Here is a 19,026-nt window from a genome sequence, read left to right as displayed (position 1 = left end):
AAGTAATCAGTCTTCTAGAAACATCCACTGGGTAAGCACAGAAGCCTCTCCCTTCATCAATGTCATACCTTGGGAAACTATCTCCAGTACAGATAAAGGAAAGAATAAATATTTTTGTTGAGAGAAAAAAATGAAGACAAAGGTCAAAGGGAATCATGTAATGGGTTGAGTCAGGGAAGAAAAAGAAAGCTTTTTTTTTCTCTCTCCTCTTTTTCTCCAAAACAGTCTTTATATAGAACTTGTATAAGAGCCAATTTATTTGATATGGAAAAAATGTGAAAGCAGCAAAATACACCACACACACACACACACACACACACACACACACACAGAGGTATTTGTGTTGGAGTTCAGAACTCGAATTACCAAGAGATAAAGGAGTTGAAATGGTCTCAGAGAACATTCAGGTCAGGAAATGTAGCCCAGCCTAGGTCTCCTGTAAATTCCTCGGGACTCGAGAAAGACATAGAGGAAGTCAATGAAGGCCTCAGTCTAGCCCGTGTGTCTGAAATGTCGTAGCAGGGCCTACGAAAGATCTGTTGAGTGAATGAAAGAACAAATGGAGCATAAGAGTGTGGGTTTGAATAGTGGTTGTTCTGGAAGCAAAGTGGCACAGGACTGGGTGTGTTTAACCCTGTGGTTAAGGTCTTCAGCACTGAAGTGTGAGTGTCTACAGGGAAGGGGCCAAGTCATCCCTGAAATACCTAGCTGCTAGTGAACGCTCTAGCACACAGAATATTCTCAATACATATTTGTAAATTGAACGAGTATTGGGAAAGAGATGTTGGAAATCCCTGAGCCTTACTGATCACGTACAGCAGTGGCTATTAAACTGTAGCCAGAATGAGGGTCATCTGGGAAGATCCCATAGTCGAGTTTCTGATTCAGTTGTCTGGGCTGGGATCTACGGACTTGCCATAAGTTCTCAGGTCTTGCTGCTCCTGGTCTGGGCCCCCACTTTGAGAACCTGGTTTAACGCAGTGGCTTTTAAACATGGTTGCACATTATAATCATCTGGTGAGATTTTAAAAGTTCTGCTGGCCAGGCTTTATCCTTCTTACCAATTAAGTCAATACCTGAGGTGGTGGTGGGAGGGGGGATGGGGTCAGAGAGGGGATGCTGGGGAAACACAGGGATTTTACAATCCCCCAAATTCCCATAACTTGCACCTGCCTTTGAGAACCCCTAGTCTAGTATGACCTCCTCCTTGTAGATTAAGTCCTCTGAAGGCCAGAAAAGGTAAGCAACAAGCCGAAGATCCTAGACAAATTCATGACTATCTGGGAATGGAACTCAGGGGGCTCTGACTTCTTCAGTTGAATTTCTACACCTCCACATTTATCAACCCATGTCAGCTCTTACAGGCGCACCACTCCAGACAAAAAATGAAAGCTGTGTTTAAACTGAGAGTTTAAGGCATCCATGACTTCTTCTCTCCATTGTTTTATAAAGAAATTTTAAGTGGATGCATATTTATAAACTTTACCACTCTAGACAAGCAAGAAGATGAAAGAGACAGAGTTATGGAATATTTTCAAGGCAAGATGATCCTTTAAATTTTAAGTACATTCTCAAACACAAACCAAGTGCTCCCTCTGAGTTCTCGAACAGATGTTCTTCATCTCCGAGTCAATGAATGGGCAAGGGTCTGCTTGTGATGTGCACGTTAATTGCTGGCATGTAAAAGGGAGTGCTGGTAAAGTGTTTGAAAGTGGTTCTGTCTCTTAAAAAGATTAAAAGTTTCCTCCAAAATTTGGTTTCTATTAAAGATTGGCTCAGTAAATATTTTCAAGTAGACAGAGATTGGGTCTTATATCATCTTAGAACCAAAGAAAGTGCCACAAATGTGAATAGACACCACCGACGCGAGCATTTTCATCCCACAGAAGAGGGAAGTAGGGCTCAAAGAGATTGACAGATTTATTTAAAATTAGTAAGTGGACTGGCTGGGGCTGAACAAAAGGTATCTGACTTCTGAGCTATTGTTCTCTCCAGCACTCAAAATGTTTTCCCTACCCATATCCCTTGCACATAGAAGTGCAACAAAGTTTGGTGATTAACTTCCTAGACTCTGGGTACCCAAGGTAGGTGGTAAAGGAACCCTTATTTGTTAGATTAAAGCAGAAGCTGGAATCACATCTTTAACTGAACACGGGTTGAAGGCTCTGGCTTAGGAGTCAGGATAGAACTTGATCTTAACCACTTTCTAACTATGTGATCTTGGACAAGTGACTTCACATCTCTAAGCTGTCGTTCCCTTCTTTGTAAAACCAGAGGATAATTGGTCTATGGTTATGGAGAGGATGAAATGAGTAAAAGATGCAAAGATTTCAGCCCATTGTCTGGCATATAGGCAAAGCACTAATGAGGTCACTGTAAGGTGGCCTCTTTCCTAAAGCACAAATCCTGAGGATGTTTGAGGAAGAGGTAGCCTGAGAAATAAATATTAAGGACAAGCACTATCTCACATAAAAGCCGTGAGTATCCCAGAAGGCTCATGGAGACCTAGGGCTGCAAGGGCTCTTAAGGATCAAATGGGTTTGAACCTCTCTTCCACTTCAGAAAAGGAAACCAAAAAAAGACTATGACTGGTTATGTTCACCTTCCAGGAACATTCTCATATATATATGCGGAAACATGCTCAATTTCTAGGCAACCTGCTATAACTCCACTCCCTTCTCACTCGCTGAGAAAGCAATCCCAACGCACAAATATTTTTCAATTAAATATAAAAAGGAAATCTTGAGCAAACTTCAGTTCTTTCCATTTCATGAGTAATTCATGACTTTTTCATTGCTAATCTCACCCAGCCTCTTTCATTTTATCATTGGGAAAACTAAGAGAAGTCTGGGAGTCTTAGCATTAGATTACATCATATTACATTAGAGCTCTCACCAAAACTCCAGGCCTTCTGGTTCCTTGTGCATTGCCATTTCCACTGTACCAACCCTGCCTTGTTAGGACAATTCTACAATCAATGCCAGGTTATGAAACCCTAGAAGTAATGAACCTTCTCCTAGGACAGGCCTCTCTGAGCCTCCTTATATTCGTCTGTAGCCCACCCGCCTGACCATCTCCCTATCCGGAGAGTGCACTTACGTGTCCGTGAATCTTCTATTGAGGTGTAGGAGGGAGGCCACGTCCATGTGGAGAGGAGGGTCCCGGACCACCTTGTACTGCAGGGGCTTACACTCTAGACAGAGCGGGCTGTCTGCAATGGAGGTCAACATGGCCGCATCAATCTCTAGGTGCTCATCCAATGTGTAGATCTGGATGCCGCATACGTCCTCACCCACATCCCGGAGTTTGATGGTCAGTGGGACATCGCAGAAGACGTTCTGAGGGCCCAGAGAGATGTTCTTCCCACTGACAGTTAACAGTCTGATGTCATTGACAGCCCCACTCGAGTCCCAATCAGTGGAGACAAAGGTCACCCAGATGGTTAAAGACTCAGGGACCAAGGGGTAGCGGAATTCCAGTTCAAGGTAGCAGCCTTGTGGCTCAGGGCAGGCTGGAGGGACTGTGTGTGGGTTGACAGCTGAATTTGGGCTCCAGGTGCGGACACTGGACTTACAGGGCTGTTCAACATCTGGATGACCTATGGAGAAGAGATGAGGGTATGAGTTCCTGAAAGCCCTGTAGACACTAAGAGAGACCGGCCTGACTTGAGCTCAAAGAGAGGGGAACGGAGAAGGAAGATTCTCAGTGTTCTTGTGAATCAGCTGTATGCACAGCACCCAGCTCGTCTCCACCCATGCAATATAGATCTTGGATGAATCACCCAACATTTGGTCCAAGCTACATTCAAGTAAGTATCTTACTCTTGAGTCAGCGCCCCAACTTTCCTTCTTCATATCCCACTTGTAGGCTTTCCTGCCTCAGATGGAAAGAAGGGAGGGACACACACTTGCCAAACACCCATAAGTCCCCTGAACTTGCTTACTTCTTGCAAAGATTCATCTCAGAGGTGAGGCAACTAAGGCTCAGAAATGTGGAGTGAACTGATCAAAGTCTCACAGCTTGATGTGAAGGTCAGCATTAGAACCCAGTGTTGTCTCATCTTGAAGTTCATACTCTTTATTCTCCCTACTGCATGCAGAGGCCACTAAAATAAACTAGGATCCCTGTAGTACTGCTTTCAGTACAACCTGCTTGAAATGACAGAAGAACTAGAAACCTTCAGCAAAGAAGAGGCGAGCACAGATAATTTCTCCCCTTGGACTGAGGATTCTGGGAGGAAACTGTCTAGAACCATGAATGACAGAGCTGAAAGGCGGCCCTGGAGCCACCTTATCTCGCCACATGAGGTCATTCCATACCACCGAGCTTCTCAGAGCTCTGTCCAGTCTGACTCAGGAAGGGGAGGGTTGGGTGAGGCGGGGGGTGGAGAAGGAAGGAGGGATTCTTCTACTTTTTCCCTGGGGAGACAATGCCTCATCCCCACTGATCTCAGCCTGCAGTGACTTCTGAATTTTTCTCTGCTGAGATCATTAGTCCTAGACCCTCAGAGAGCTCTCCTTTGCACTGCTGAGAAAAGTAATCAGGACTCAGTGTAGTGACTGGCCCTAATTTGTTTAAGGGAGTCTAGCAGGAGATACGGATCAGCTGGTGATGGGAGGATGGAAGATCTCAAGTTGTCCTATTAGCCACATTTTTTTTTCTTCTTTTGCATCACTGGTTGGTGGGAGGTGGGATGCTAGACATTTCTAAAGCAAAAGGGAAAAGGCAATCTCTGTCTGCAATGGCTTTGTGGTAGTGTTACAGTATCACAGGAATCACAATATGAAAACCAGAAAACCATTCTGGGTGGGAAAGCTATTACACTGAAGGTTATAAAAATGCCTCTAATCTCTGTGTCTCTTCCCAGCCAAGGGAGAAGAGAGAAGACACCAAGCGGAGATGGAGAAGAGAAGAGAAAAAGGAAAGAAAAGGAGGGGAAGAGGATGAGGAAAATTCAAAAGACTTTTTAGACATAACACATCAGAGCAGGAAGAAATGGACAGAACTACAGGATTCTCTCTAGAGTTCCTTGGCAAGATTCATCCATTATTTGCAGCAAAGGCTGGTTAGTGGTGACCAGTGGGTTAAGCCAAAGGCACAAATAAGACGCCTTAGTGAGGCTAAAGCTTTTCTTCCTGTAGACTCTCCAACTCAGTGGAGTTTCTGATTCTCTTTGCTTTGTGGGTTGTTGGCATATCTCTCTCTCTCTCTCTATCTCTATCATCTATCTCACTTATTCACTGAACTTTACTGAGGGTAGCATTTTAATGTGTGTGAAGCACATTCCCTAGCCATTAATTTATTCATCTGATTGTCACCAAGATCCTGTAAGATCTCTTATACCTGTTTCACTCACTGCCTAATGCCAGGTAGCATTTATCTAATATAGCGCTTGGTCCATAGATAGTGACCAAAGTGGACATTCAATAAATATTTGTGAAATGAAGACTCTTCTATCTTGTTAATATGGTGTTAAAAAAAAAATGAGAGCTTCACGGAACGTTGACACCTGCTGATGGGGAGTGCCCAGTGAGCATTCCACCCCCTCTACACACTTTCTCCTGGAACTGTCAAGGGATGGAGCAATCCTTCTCCCTTCCTTGGAGAAAATAACCATCAGTGGTGGGAGCTGCAAGACAGCAAAGATGACAAATGTGTTTGGCTCCTGTCTTCTCCTTGGTTTCTTGTTAATCAACAGAGGGACCGAATGCCTTCCGAAAGACAGGAAGGTGAGCCTGGACATTACACTCAAGTAAATGAACAGGAAAGGAGTTCTTAGCAAAGATTGTGTGTGTCTGGTTATCAGAGATAAACTTTTACATGTAAAGAAGAGCCTTGGGGGTGCTGAGTCCAACCATCACCAATGCAGCAACCCCTTTAACCCTACCAGGCTCCCCGAACTGACCATCCCCTAGGTACGCGGCACTGCGCCAAGCATGTTACATGCCTCAGCTCTCTTCATCCTGACAGTAAGTCTGTGGCACAGGTCTTAGAAAAATCATTTCACAGAGGAGGGAACTGAGACTCAGAAAGTTAAGTCATTCCCTGATGGGGAGCAGAATATTATGTGATACTGTTGGTCCAGGCAGTATGCCAAGCTTTGAAGCAATGGAAGCTGGGTTACAGTATCAGCCATATAGCTTCTCATCGCATCACCTACTCTGATGATACTTACAGGGGGCTGTAAAACTCAAATGGGCTGGGATATTAGTAAATGCTCACAAATATTTAGCTCTGTTATGAAACATAAGGAGGAATTAATAGGGAAAAGCTTGGAAGGAAGAGGTAGTCCAAGCAAAGAGAACAACTGAGAGAGAACTGGAAGGAAGACGATTATGCTTTTGGCCACAACAGGAGAGCAGCAAGAGATGAGTCCAGCAAGCTAAACAGAACCTGGATCATGAAGGGTCTTGTAGGTCATTTTAAGGAATTGACATTTTATACCAAGAGGGATGGGGGGCTAGTGAAAAACTGCAAGCACAGAAGTGAGAATTGTCTTTTAGAAAAACCACTGTTTAGAGTCATAGACACTATCTATCCATCTATGTATCCATCCATCCATCCATCCATCCATCCACCCATCCATCCGAAGAATAATTATTGACTGCCTGGTCTGTGTTAGGCTAGTCCCTGGGGAACAAGGTTTCTGCACACATGGTCTTTGGCCCCATGGAGCTTCTAGTCTACTGACACCAGGGAAATGGCTGTACTCATGTAGATAATCACACCTGTGGCCTGGACAAGGGAACATCAACGGAGATGAGGACTAACCAAAGTGTCTAAGACGAAAAAAGAACAAGGCTGGAAAGTTGACCAAGCATGGTTGTGAGGCAAGGAGAAGGGCAGAGGAAAAGGGGAAGTGGGGGGCGGGGGCGTGGGGAGGAAGGACGGAGGTAGGGAGGGAAAAAGTAAGAAGGAAGGAGGCAGGAAGAAAAGCGCAAAGGTACCGTTACTTCACTGTTAATACATACCCTTTTGTATATATGGTGACTAAGTGAAAAGTTACATGTTTATATAAGCTGTCCATTAGAAACGAGGCCATATATGTGTATGAAATATATGTATACATACTTATGCTGATTTAAATTTACGTTTATGAAGATCCGTACAGACATCTATTCTATATCTTTGTGTATATACACTGCAGCTGTCGACACAAATATAGTCCTCAAAACTTGGTGCCAAGTTTCTTCCAGATGAATACTTCAACACACCTGAAATATTCTGGGAAGAAACATGGAGGAAGGACTCACACAAATTATAAAAATGAAAACAGCTAGTGCCACATGTTCCTCTCTCATGGAAAACCCAACACTTGCAATGCATTATATGTTTGTATATGTGATCTGAATTGAGATCTGAGTTGATCGCATCTAGCTATCAAAGTCCTGGGTGACAAGTGTCCACGGTATTGAACCCCTCAGGAAATAGTCATCCACGAAATACAGTTTTTGCTCAAGAGATAGGAAAACAGGGTTTCTTTTGCATCCAACCATTTTCTGTGGCCAAAGGCAAGAATTTTCTGTGACTGTATTTACCTGAAGTTCATGGAATGGAGTTAATGGAAGATAGTGGATGGGCAATAAATATTTGTTAAATGAAAAAAACCCTCCATCTTATTAATATGGGGTTAAAAAGGTTACAGCTCCATGGAATATCAGAGCTAGAGAGGACATTTATTCTGTGCTTGAGATGTTACCTTCAGAGAAGCTAAGTGACTCATTCAAGGGCACAGAGCACACTGATGGCAGGGCTCGGACCAAGGTCCAGCCCCCTTCACCTCCCATACCCCATACTCTTTCCCCAGTCCCAAAGATATGTCTGGCATCGCTCATGGATTTGGGAGTTTTATGTTAGTTCGGGAAGTCCAAAAACTTAAACACGCAAAGATAAATAGGATGAAAATGAGTTGAGAAATAAATCGCAGAGTTTGGCTCATGGAAAAGTTTATTTCTTCAAGGATATTAAAAGGGTCTGAGCCAAAAGGATCACAGAGCCTGTAATAGGATGCTCTAAAAAAAGAACTGTGTCTTTTCCTGGCCTGCGTGCACCAAATTTACATATCCTGAAGGAAGACCCAAGGCTGCTGGGTTTCCTTGCATGCCTGACCCAGCTCAGGGAACCAGGGGGCTCAGTACTTCCAGCTGAACTCTACTCTGCCTATCATGCTTTAAGAGGGTCAGGAGCACACCAAGAACTGACTTAACCAGTTGACAGCTGGGTAGGATGGAGGTGTAGGGCGATGTCTGGAAATTATTTCATTCACACAACGGGCAGAACAAACCAAGCTGGTTTTAGGCAGAGAAGTCTTGGGGAGAATCTTGCTGATTCTACCTCCCATGTATCTCTCAGGTCCATTGACTTCTCTCCATTTCTCACTGCCGCAGGCCACACCCAGGCCGCCAGCATCCCTCTCCTGGATTCCTGCGACAGCCAATCCGCTGCTCCCTTTCCTCCAGCACACCCGTCCCCAGGCTCTTCACCACAGAGCAGCCCATACAATCTTTATAACACATACATCACACCATGCCCCAGACCCCCAAGAAGGCATGAGGTGGCTCTTTGCTGCCCTCAGTATAAACCCATCCTCATCCAGTCGTCATAGAACACCCAGTCCAACCTCCCTCTACTCCACGCCTCACGCTTCTTGCTCCAAACTCACTTAAGCTCTCATAGCATTACTGAAGAGCTTTCATTTATGTGGGTTATATCTACTGGTAGTTACCATGTTATAAACGAACTCTGAATAACTTTAAAACACAAGAACACATAGGCTTGTGCTCCATTAATTATCAGAGCAGTAATAACATCACATTCCACACAGCCACTGGAAAGCTCCACTGCTCTCTCAGGAGAGAATGGGAGTGAAAACGGTAAGCAATATCACAGCACTATTATGGAAATAATTTGGGGCTTTGAGGACACCCTACAAAGTCTCCAGGAACCCCATAAGCCTCCAGATCACACTGGGGGAAGAAAAAAAAAGAACACTGCTCTAAACATACCAAACTTCTTTCATGTTCTCAAATGTGCCTTGTTCACTGGGATGGTGACATTTCCCCGGTGGTCTATGTCTCAGTTCTGGACAAGGTCAGCTTCTTTCTGATCTCCCCCGCACCCTGTGCTTCAGTTACCACGGGCCTCGTTGCACCCGATGGTAACCACCCCTTTACTCATCGGACTCCCCGGGAGACAGTCAGCTCTGTCTTGGCCACGTACCCAGCAGGGCGCCTGGCACACAGCTACCCTGGTGGCCATAGATGAGACTGGTTCACTCTGCACGGTCACAGTTTGTCAGCGGGCAGAGACATGCGCTTTCTTCCATGAGAACCCAACGTGGGTTCCGCTGGGATGGAAAAGTCATGATTGGAGATTTCGGGAAATACTTTCTAACAAATGGAGTTAGAACGGAAGGCCCAGGTGCTAGGAGAGCCAGGGTGAGGGAGGGCAGCAGGGGGATTCCTGCACTGGGTGGGGACCGGGGCTGGATGAGCCAGGCCCCCCTTCCAAGTCTGACAGCCTGTGATCCTGGGGGGCTGAACTGAGGGCTTCTCCCAGACATCCCTCTCGCTTTACATTCCAGATGGATTTGTTTAGAGTTCCCGAGTTCAGCTCTCATTTTTATTTTAAGCTACTTTAGAAGATAACAAAGTACAGCGCTGTCATTTTTCTCCTTCACTCTCCTCTCTGATCCCTCTCCCTTGCTTTATTCTCTGGCTTTTTCTTCTCAACCTTCTTTCTAAAAATATAAAAGAAAATGGGGGGAGTTCTTGCTGAACCTCAGGGAGGGATCAGATTCTGCTCCCTCTGATGGGCTGGTGTCCACACCCAGGAACCGTGGACGAGAGCTGCCCTGAACAGGAGCAAGAGAGACGGGGGCTGGTTCTAAGATAAGTCTCTGGGAGCAAGGGAGGGCATGGGAGAACACAGGATCTCTGCCAGCCAGGCTTCAGACATTAGAAGTGAGCCCTAAAGAAGGGGATATTACGGAAGGAAACCGAGTAGGCAACTTTCCGTAAGATTCTCTAAGTTCTAAGTGGCTGCTGTCAGGGCCAAGTGCCAGTGGAACAAAGCATCAGGTGAAAGGCACTCTCTTAAATTCTGCAGAAAACCCAGTGGGTCTGGCAGCGAGTGGGGCCATAAGAGCACACAGAGACTGCTGGCCCCTAGGAGGGCCTGGGAGACCCCTTGGGCAGGGGAGGGTCTGGTCATGGGTAGAGCCCAGCAACAGTGGCAATGATGAGGTGCTTCCCTCAAGTGTCCTGCTGATAGATGGATCTCAAAAAGGAGGGTACTGGCAGGAAACTTCGAGAAGGATAGTCGTGGCATGTGTGTGGATGCCCTGGATATCCCCAGCAACAACTGAAGAAGACAAAGACTACTGAAACCTTGACCCCCTCCCCCAGGTATGTATGCTGATTCTAAGGTGATCTTCTGTGCACCGACAGGCCGTCAGGGTCTGAGCCATATAGAAACACACATACACGCCATGTCTTTATCAGGTGTGCGGCCTCAGGCACTCGTCTAGTATCTCAGCATCTTTGTTTCCTCGTATGTAAAGTTAGGAAAATGCAGGAGTTCAAAAGACACGTGCTGAATTGATGCATGAATATTGGCCTTGATCCTGGGCTGAGGGCTCAAACTTCCGGTTGTATGATGAATAAACTCCGGAGTTCTTATCTACACCATGGCGACTACAGTGAACAATACTCTATCATATACTTGAAAACTGCCTAGAGAGTAGATCTTACATGGGCTCACAAACAAACATAAAGTATGAGATGATGGATGTGTTAACTAACCTTACTGCAGTATAATCACAGTGCCATAATACGTGTATCAAGTCATCACTTTGTACACCTTAAACCTATACAATGTTATATGTCAATTATGTCTCCGTAAAGCTTAGGGAAAAAGACAAAAATAAAATACATTGGCCTTGCAAGGCAATCGTAAGATCAAATGAGATAGTATGCAGAAAAGATTGTTAAAATCATAAAGCTCCATCTACATCAAAAGAGTTGCTCTTTGCACCCCAACCTGTAAATGAGCTTCCAGGCTGGCTTACCTTCTGCTTCTCGAGGACTCCAGTGTCCTGATGGGCCACAGGGCATCGGGGAGGAGGCATTGATGGCATACTGCACCAGGATTCTCCCTTCCAGGCAAAGGTCACATGCTGATCCCAATTCTCTAGGAGGCCAAGGAAAGAAGGGAAATGCACCGACTTAGGAACAGTTGAATGAGCTCCTGATCTGGCTGGGCCAAAGGCACCAGGGCAGAAGACACAACAATTCCACGCTACCCCATCCTCCTTATCCTTGCCGAAGTTTCCAGAATACGACCATGAGTGAAATTCCTCCCCATCGCCCAGCAAAGATCTTGTTCAGGCTTATGTGGCTTCTGTCCTAATGGTAGATACACTGCTTTAATTTCAAGCAGCACAGAATCAACAGGCCAGAGACTTACTACCCATACTAATCTTAGTTTCATCAGACGTCCAAAGCTCTACTGAGGATGTGATATGTGGTTGTAAAGAAATCTTTAGTTCCATTTGACCTCAAATTTTATTCTTTTAACAGTGCTTATCAGGTCCCTCCCATGTGTCAGGCACCATCCTGTGTCCTAGGTATTAAATAAAAAGAAGGCACGATTCAGTTCCTTCATCTGAAAATGAGTTGGCTGAACCAGATGATGCCTACAGAACCTTCCGGGCCTGACAGTCTGGGGATGGATGAATCACCTCTGATTTAACCGTCAAAAGCAGTTTCCTTACCATGTCATCTAATTCATTTTAGCAGCTTTCCAAGGGGCAAGCCAATCCCTTGAAGGGAAGAGCCCCAGAAGTGGAATATTATGGTGGCTTCCTCTACTGTCAAGTGTCTTACGTATCTGGATTCAATCTCCCTTTAGCCACAACAGCCTCTGGGATCTTGCTTGTTCTCCAGATTTGGCATCTGTTTAGGAGACAGCTGCCAGGAGGGGAGAGGGATCAGCCCATTATTTCTCAAAATGCAATGATCCTGCCAATACCTCTTTCATCATTCCTCGAAGGATCTTTATCATTTAGCTACCTGAAAGATGCAATGGAGGAGCCTTATAGCTTCCCCTTCATCCCTTCATAGGGAAGCTCTGTAGGCCCTGGGTTCACATGGTAAGAAAGAGTATGCTGGTGAGCAACAGTCTGCTGGTGTTCCCCATTCCTCTTCCACACAGTTGCCAGGGAGCTCATCCCCAAACCTACAACTGAACAGATCATTCTCCTGATTATCTGCTTATATGGTGGCCAACATATGTAAAGGATGGATGGATGGATGGATGGATGGATGGATGGATGGATAGATGAGTAGATGAGATGATGACTGGATGGGTGGACGGGTAGATGGGTGGATGAGTGGATGGGTGGGTAGGTGGATGGGTACGTGTGTGGATGGATGGATGGATGGATGGATGGATGGATGGATGGATGGATGGGTGGAGGGGGTGACTGGATGGGTGGATAGATAGATGGATGAATACCAGTCACTCAGATGTGTTGCTAAGACTCATAACTAACCTAGTCTAGACTCTCAAATTGTAGATTTTGCATCCTCGGTTTTACCATCATTAATATGAAATCATACATAGGTAGAAATTTTGCAAGCACATTAATATCCAGTGAAAGGAGAATGGTGAAATCGCCTAAGATTAATATGTTCAATGAAATGGAAAGCAGTCATTACAAAAATATTCCATGAAATCTCATGGCAAATGTGTTAGCTACAATGTTCAGTGAAAAAAATCATATTCAAAACTGAATTTACAGCAGCTCCTCAATGCTGTTCAAATAACTTCAATAAGACAAAATATCAACAGCAATTTCTGGGTGGTAGAATGACTATAGGATGACTACACCCCCTTTCTATTCCTTCTGCTTTTCTGAATTTTCTATATATTTTGAATATCTATGAGTTACTCCTGGACTAGCAATAATAATTGTAGAAATACACTTGCAGGTGGGGAATGAGGAGCAGAGATCAAACGTCCTCACTCTGAAGGGCAGAATTCCATTACAATGACCACAATCCATGCCTACCAGCTCAGGGTCACATGGCTGGCTCTATGAGATTATAAAAGTTCTGGGCTGGAGTCAAGAACCACACGAACCTTAATGACCACTGAGACTTTCTTTCTGTTTCTTTAGATGCTTTGTTTTGGAAGATGGTTATATAGTCCCCTGTACTTCACTAAGTTCTTGACACATCCTAGGTTTCTAATAAATACTTTGATGAGTGACTAAACCATCATTCACCTGACAGTAAACATGCCTTGTTTGCACAGAGCTCCACAAAGTACCTCCCTTCATATTCAACCACTGATTCACATATTCATTCACTGTTTTGTCTGTTCATTCAGTGAGTAGTCATTGAACCGCCTCTAGTTGCCAGCGCTGTACAAGTACCAGACTTTGACTATCCAAGGAGAAGGAAATCAGGTGTGCTACGTACACCTCATAGAGCTTGCAGCCAGGTGGACAGTACATAAACAGATAAGTAAACAGATATAAAATTATGGGTTCGTTAAGTTCTAGAAGGAAAGTAAATGGACGATGTAGGCAAGAATGCTGGTGGGGGAGGTGCACTGGGCCAATTAAAATTGAAATAGTCATGAAAGACCTTAGTGAGGGGATGCCATCTATGGTGAGAGCTGAAGGATGACATAAAGAGTGGATATAAAGCATTGCAGGGGCAGTCTCAGGTATGTAAAGGACCTATGCAGGAAAAGGCTTGGCCTATAGGGATCCCAAAGGAAGTCTGAGTAACAGAAGTCATGAATGAAGGAAGGAGTGTTAAGAGAGGCGGCTGGACAGTAGGCAAGGACCAGATCACGGGAGGTCCAGCAGACCACCTGGAGATTGTACATAGAAGAGATGGGAAGCCACTGGAGCCACTCTAAGTCAGGGAGTGACATGACCTAACTTACATTTTAAAAAGATCGGTCTTCATGTTGAATGAAACATGGATGGAGAAAAGAAGGACAAAAGTAAAGGCAAAGTCAGCAACGAAATGCAATGGTGTGATTCTGGGCAGTGGGTGATGCTCCCATTTCACAGATTAGGAATAGAAGATCATGAGTACAAAGTAATCATGCCAAGTTCATAGTTTGTAAAGTCGCAGAGTAGACACAGGCCTTACCAAAATCAGGCAGTATCCTACACATCCAGGGAGTAAATGTTTTTGGCATTTATTTGATTTTTATCTGCACCTGTATCTACACAGACACACAGTCTCATACACACACACACACACACACACACACACACACACACACACTGAAATCACAGTACAGGATGCTGACACTGGAAGAGATCATCTTTCTCACCCACGTTCCATGAGAATCAAAGCCTAAAGCTCTAGTCTTTGTTAATAATACAGCACCCAGCAGCCACATGTGGGTCTTTGAATTTTAACTAATTAAAATTAAATAAATTTAGAAATTCAGTTTCACACTTGTCACATTTCAAACGCTCCATAGCCAGTTGGCTAGTGGCTACCATATTGGACAGCAGAGTTAACAGAACATTTCCATTACTGCAGAAGTCCTACTGAGCAGTGCTTCTTTAAGATATCCACTGTGTGTGATGACTTAACTTCTCTCCTGTGCATCTAGAATGGTACTTGTTATGTGCCATTCTTGGGAGAATTGAAAAAACAGTCACTCAAGTCATTTTCTGTGTTCTGAGATTTGGAATACGGACCTTGGTTGAGAAAGGCCAGATGACCTTTGGCTTACAGATCAGAAAACTGAGGCCGAAGAGGAGGAGGAAATGAATGAGTGTGCAAAGACTTCAGACCCAGGTCTTTTGGGTCTTAGTCCAGAGTTCTAATATGCCACCGCCAATTGTTCAGATAACTGAAACCATTCAGTCAACACATGTTTGCAAGACAGATAAAAATAAAGGAGTTAGAAAAGCCAGGGGTGGCCTTGAATTATTTATTCAGTTGCCCATGTGTGAGGACACAGGCTGTGGGAGGATCTGAATATGTTTTTTTAAGGAAAACCCTTGTATTCTCTTAGACCACAGATGTGAGGAACAGCAGGAGGATGTAGGGATGGCCAGGGGCGAGAGGTTGGCATTGATGGATGTAGTGGAAAACACCAGAGATTTTGCAGGGAAAGAGAATTTTCAAGTAGCTAAACAGCTCTGGGAAACTTTGTACATGATGGGAGCTAATATTTCTTCAACACTGAGTGTGTGTGCAAGCATATCCCAGATGCCACGTTTCTTGAGCTCCCCACAAAAGCCAGGCGCAGTAAGCACAATTATGGAAGACGACTCGGAGGGTCAGAGAGAACCAGAGATGTGAGAGGGCTTACGCAAGTTCCCGCAGACCAGGAGTGGTGGAGCTGAGAACAGAGTGCAGACAACTTGCCAGCAAAGCTTGTGCACCCCGCACCAGGCCAATCTGCATGAGCATAAACTCTGACGGCATGGGAGAGTGATAGCTCCATTTCTTTACAGCAATTTATTGAACTTGCGGATCGACTTCCTTTAGCCATAGACTATCGTCTACGTAGCTGTTAACCCTAATTAGACATGTTTCTAAAATGTCAGTTTTAATTTAACATATGATAACTCCATTATGAAATCTCAGACTGAACAGAATAGCTATTGTATGAGCCTCAAGTACCAACTAACTATAGGTTATTAAAAACATATTGATTGAAGCTGAGGGTACTATGTAATAGAGACATATCTCATTACACAACAATTAACCCTCCAATAGGTTTCCAACAATCAGATGGTATTTATTTAATGGACAATAACTGCTTTATGAAATACAAATTAAATACATACACGGGAAGCTTCATTTACAAAACTTCCATTTTTAAGTGGAACTGAGGCCAAGGCTTGACCAAAAGTCTGATACTTCTCATCGCCACAGAAAAAATAAATAAATCTACAGGCTGCTGGAAAGTCTGCTCTGAAGTGTCACATGACGTTTCCCAAACCCAGCTCTGAGCTCCCAGCGAGGGCGGCTGGAGCAGGGGAAGGTTGGGGGGGGTGTTGGTTTATAGGGGCCAGGGAGTGCATTTCCTTCCCCCATGAACACATCCACCCAGCTGCCAAACAAAGGTTCTAGATTCAGGGACTGACGGTAATGGAGAAAAGTAGAGCCCAAATTTAATGTGGTACGATGACCTAATATGCATTTATACATACACACACATGCAAATGAGAGTTCCTTACCACCTTTTGTGGCTCTTTTGAGGGGAGGGGTAATACCTCCTTTGTAGTTTAAGTTTTGGAAGGACTTAATGAAAGCACGTGGGGGCCCGAGACAAGTCAGAGCCCAGCTCCCAGCACCTTCTATGGGCTCTTGGTCAAATCTCTTAGCGTCTTTCATTCTAATTCCTGCCTTACATGGCAAATGAGAAAGATGATTCCCCTTTCTATATTTTTTAAAGATTGTATTTATTTATTTATTTATCTGAGAGAGAGAGAGAGAGAGAGAGCAAGTACACATGCAAAGGAGGGGGAGGGGAAGAAAAGGAGGGAGAGGAAGAGAATTCCAAGCAGACTCCACGCTGATCACAGAGCCCCAGGTGGGGCTCAATCTTGCAACCCCGAGATCATGACCTGAGCTGAATGAAACCAAGGGTCAGAGGCTCAGCCGACTGAGCCACCCAGATGCTCTTTGATGATTCCCCTTTCATAGTTACTGGAGACTGCATATAAAGCCTTTAGTACAGAGTACGGCCCAGAGTAAGGACTCGATAAATGGCAACAACCATAGTCACAGAGACTTATTAGTTAATCATTTGCTGGTTATTACTTTTACCATCATCAATGGTGTATCATCGGTGTTGGATAAAATGAGCCCAAGAAGGGCTGGGATGGGGATTAATATACTAATAAGCCCTAAATTATAGCCAAGTGTAGATATCATCATCTTAATCTGTTTTCCTGACTCTTCAGAATCTGTTTCCCTTAAAGCTTGAGCTCCTCAGGGGGTCCAGTGCTGAAAGGCACCACAAGAGACCATTGGATTCAGGTCCCCATCTTCAGGTTGCTGAGAAATCATTAGATCCACTTTCCTGCTGGAGAGGACCAGTTAAGGGGGAAAGTGACTTGCCCACGGCAGCACAGTAAGTAAGTGAAAGACAGGGGAGCAGAACTCTCGTGCCTCATTTTATGATCCCTGATCTTCTAAAAATTCTACCCTCCATTCTACAACAAAATACTAGGCACAACGATTCTAATTATATGTACTATATAATGTGTATTTACATATGATGCATGAATATACACATATACACACATATACACCTTCATATATAATATTTATTATACATCTCTCACAATTGTGCATTGACCAGAGGCAATTTCGACTCCTGAGCTTACAGAGATGAGGCCGGTACCTCTATCCAGAAGATGTTCTAGCAATAAAACTTTCCAGGTGTTTCATAATAAAATAAAGCTAAACATCCATTAATTGAAAGCATGCATCTTTAGTTATTAATTCTGATTAGCACTCCTTCATTTATCCTGACTCCCAAGTTTACACGTGTCTCTATGAACCAGTCACGGCTAGGTGCTAGGGGGCTTCAGATGAACAAGAGCAAGGACAAAGAAAACAGCCACGCTCCTCTCCAAGACCGCTTCCCTTCGGGATTTCCCTCTCCTTGGGAGGAGAGAGGGATCAACACTGCACAGGCCATACTCACCTTTCAAAGAAGTGCCCATCGATGGGGGGAAACCACTCCAGCGTCACAGAGTCGGTCGTGTGGCCCACGATCTGGGGGGCCAGGGCAACGGGTGCCGGCTTCCTGGAGGGCTGCCAGCTCTGGTAGACCAAGTCCAGGTAACAGTGCATTCTGGCAACTTGATTGGGTGTGAAGGAGTCTGTGCAGTCGTCATCTGCAAGTGGGCACAGGGAGAGATAAGAACCGGCTGCATGATGTCTCCCAGGGGGCCAGACAGCACCCCAGCCCTTGCCAATGCAGAGCTGGCCTCTTCCAGTGCTCAAGAGCTAATGGTCTGTGAAGAAATGAGCGCAGTCATCACTTCTGGAGACAGGTAGGAGGGAACAGGCGAAGGGGAGGGTGGATGGGACAGAGTGGCCCAGAGGTCATAGTTAAGGACAAGGGCCAGACAAACGGCTTTCCATGGGCCCCCAAATCCCTGGTCAGTAAGCCATGCATTCCCTTATTCCATCCCTCCCTCACTACTCACCCCAAATCTCCCAGTCATTCATTCCTTTGTTTATTCACTCACTCATTCCTTCACATTCATTCACCTGCTCTTTTGTTCATTCCACTGTCCGTGGACAAAGTGATAATGTCCTTCAAACTAACCTTCTGAGCATCTATCCCATATTTTCTGCTCTGGGTCAAAGGCCACAGAAAGATGAAACTTAAAAACGTTTCTGCTCTCAAGGAGCGACCAGTCTAGTTACAGAGTGAAGGTGAGTTTGTAGTACGAGTCAAGGTTATCGGAAGACTGTGAAAGTCTGTTGATGCTGACCACCGGTGAACAAGAGACAGCACCGTGGGGAAAGACAGTGACCCAGGGAGGCTTCTGAAGAAGGAGGTACTTGAGGTCATCCAGACTGCATGGCTAAGATGGAGTAAGAAAGGTCAGGGACTGTAAGAGAGGGAGCTGCAGGACCACAGGGACATGGTGTCCTTTGCAGTGAGCAGAGCCAGACAGGCAGGCAGCCCTAGGAACAATCCAGGCTCAGTGTCCATGCTGGGAATGAGGACAGTCCTCTCACTTGGCTATTCACTGTGTGCTTAGTATAAGCCAGGCATGGTGCACTGTGCTTTGGACACATTTAAAGCTCCCACTGTTTGGGGAGTAAATACTATGATTCGCTCCATTTTACAGATAAGGGAATTGAGACTGAGAAAGGTTAAGCAACTTTTTTACAATCACAATATTAGGGATACATCTGAGATTTGAACCCGGGGCATTCTGGACTCCAGAACCATGTTTGTAATCAATATGAGAACTTCTTTCCGTGCATCGGTGAGACCCCGTACGGG

At 44.8% G+C, this 19,026-nt stretch overlaps 1 protein-coding gene across 1 annotated transcript in view; it reads right to left on the bottom strand.

Annotated features, from left to right (window-relative positions):
• The window catches only part of PAPPA (pappalysin 1), a 239,779-nt gene that overhangs the window by 155,772 nt on the left and 64,981 nt on the right, over positions 1-19,026 (bottom strand). The window contains exons 5-7 of the mRNA XM_026513725.4: positions 17,707-17,899; positions 11,069-11,190; positions 3,100-3,598 (exon numbers count right to left, since the gene is read on the bottom strand). Of these exons, the coding sequence (XP_026369510.2) occupies positions 3,100-3,598; positions 11,069-11,190; positions 17,707-17,899 (814 nt within the window). The remainder of the gene's footprint in view (positions 1-3,099; positions 3,599-11,068; positions 11,191-17,706; positions 17,900-19,026) is intronic.

The sequence above is a fragment of the Ursus arctos genome, unplaced genomic scaffold (assembly GCF_023065955.2).
Source record: "Ursus arctos isolate Adak ecotype North America unplaced genomic scaffold, UrsArc2.0 scaffold_18, whole genome shotgun sequence".
Classification (NCBI taxonomy): domain Eukaryota; kingdom Metazoa; phylum Chordata; class Mammalia; order Carnivora; family Ursidae; genus Ursus; species Ursus arctos.
The sequence above is the reverse complement of the archived record's forward strand: the minus strand, read 5'-3'. Positions and strand labels throughout refer to the sequence as shown.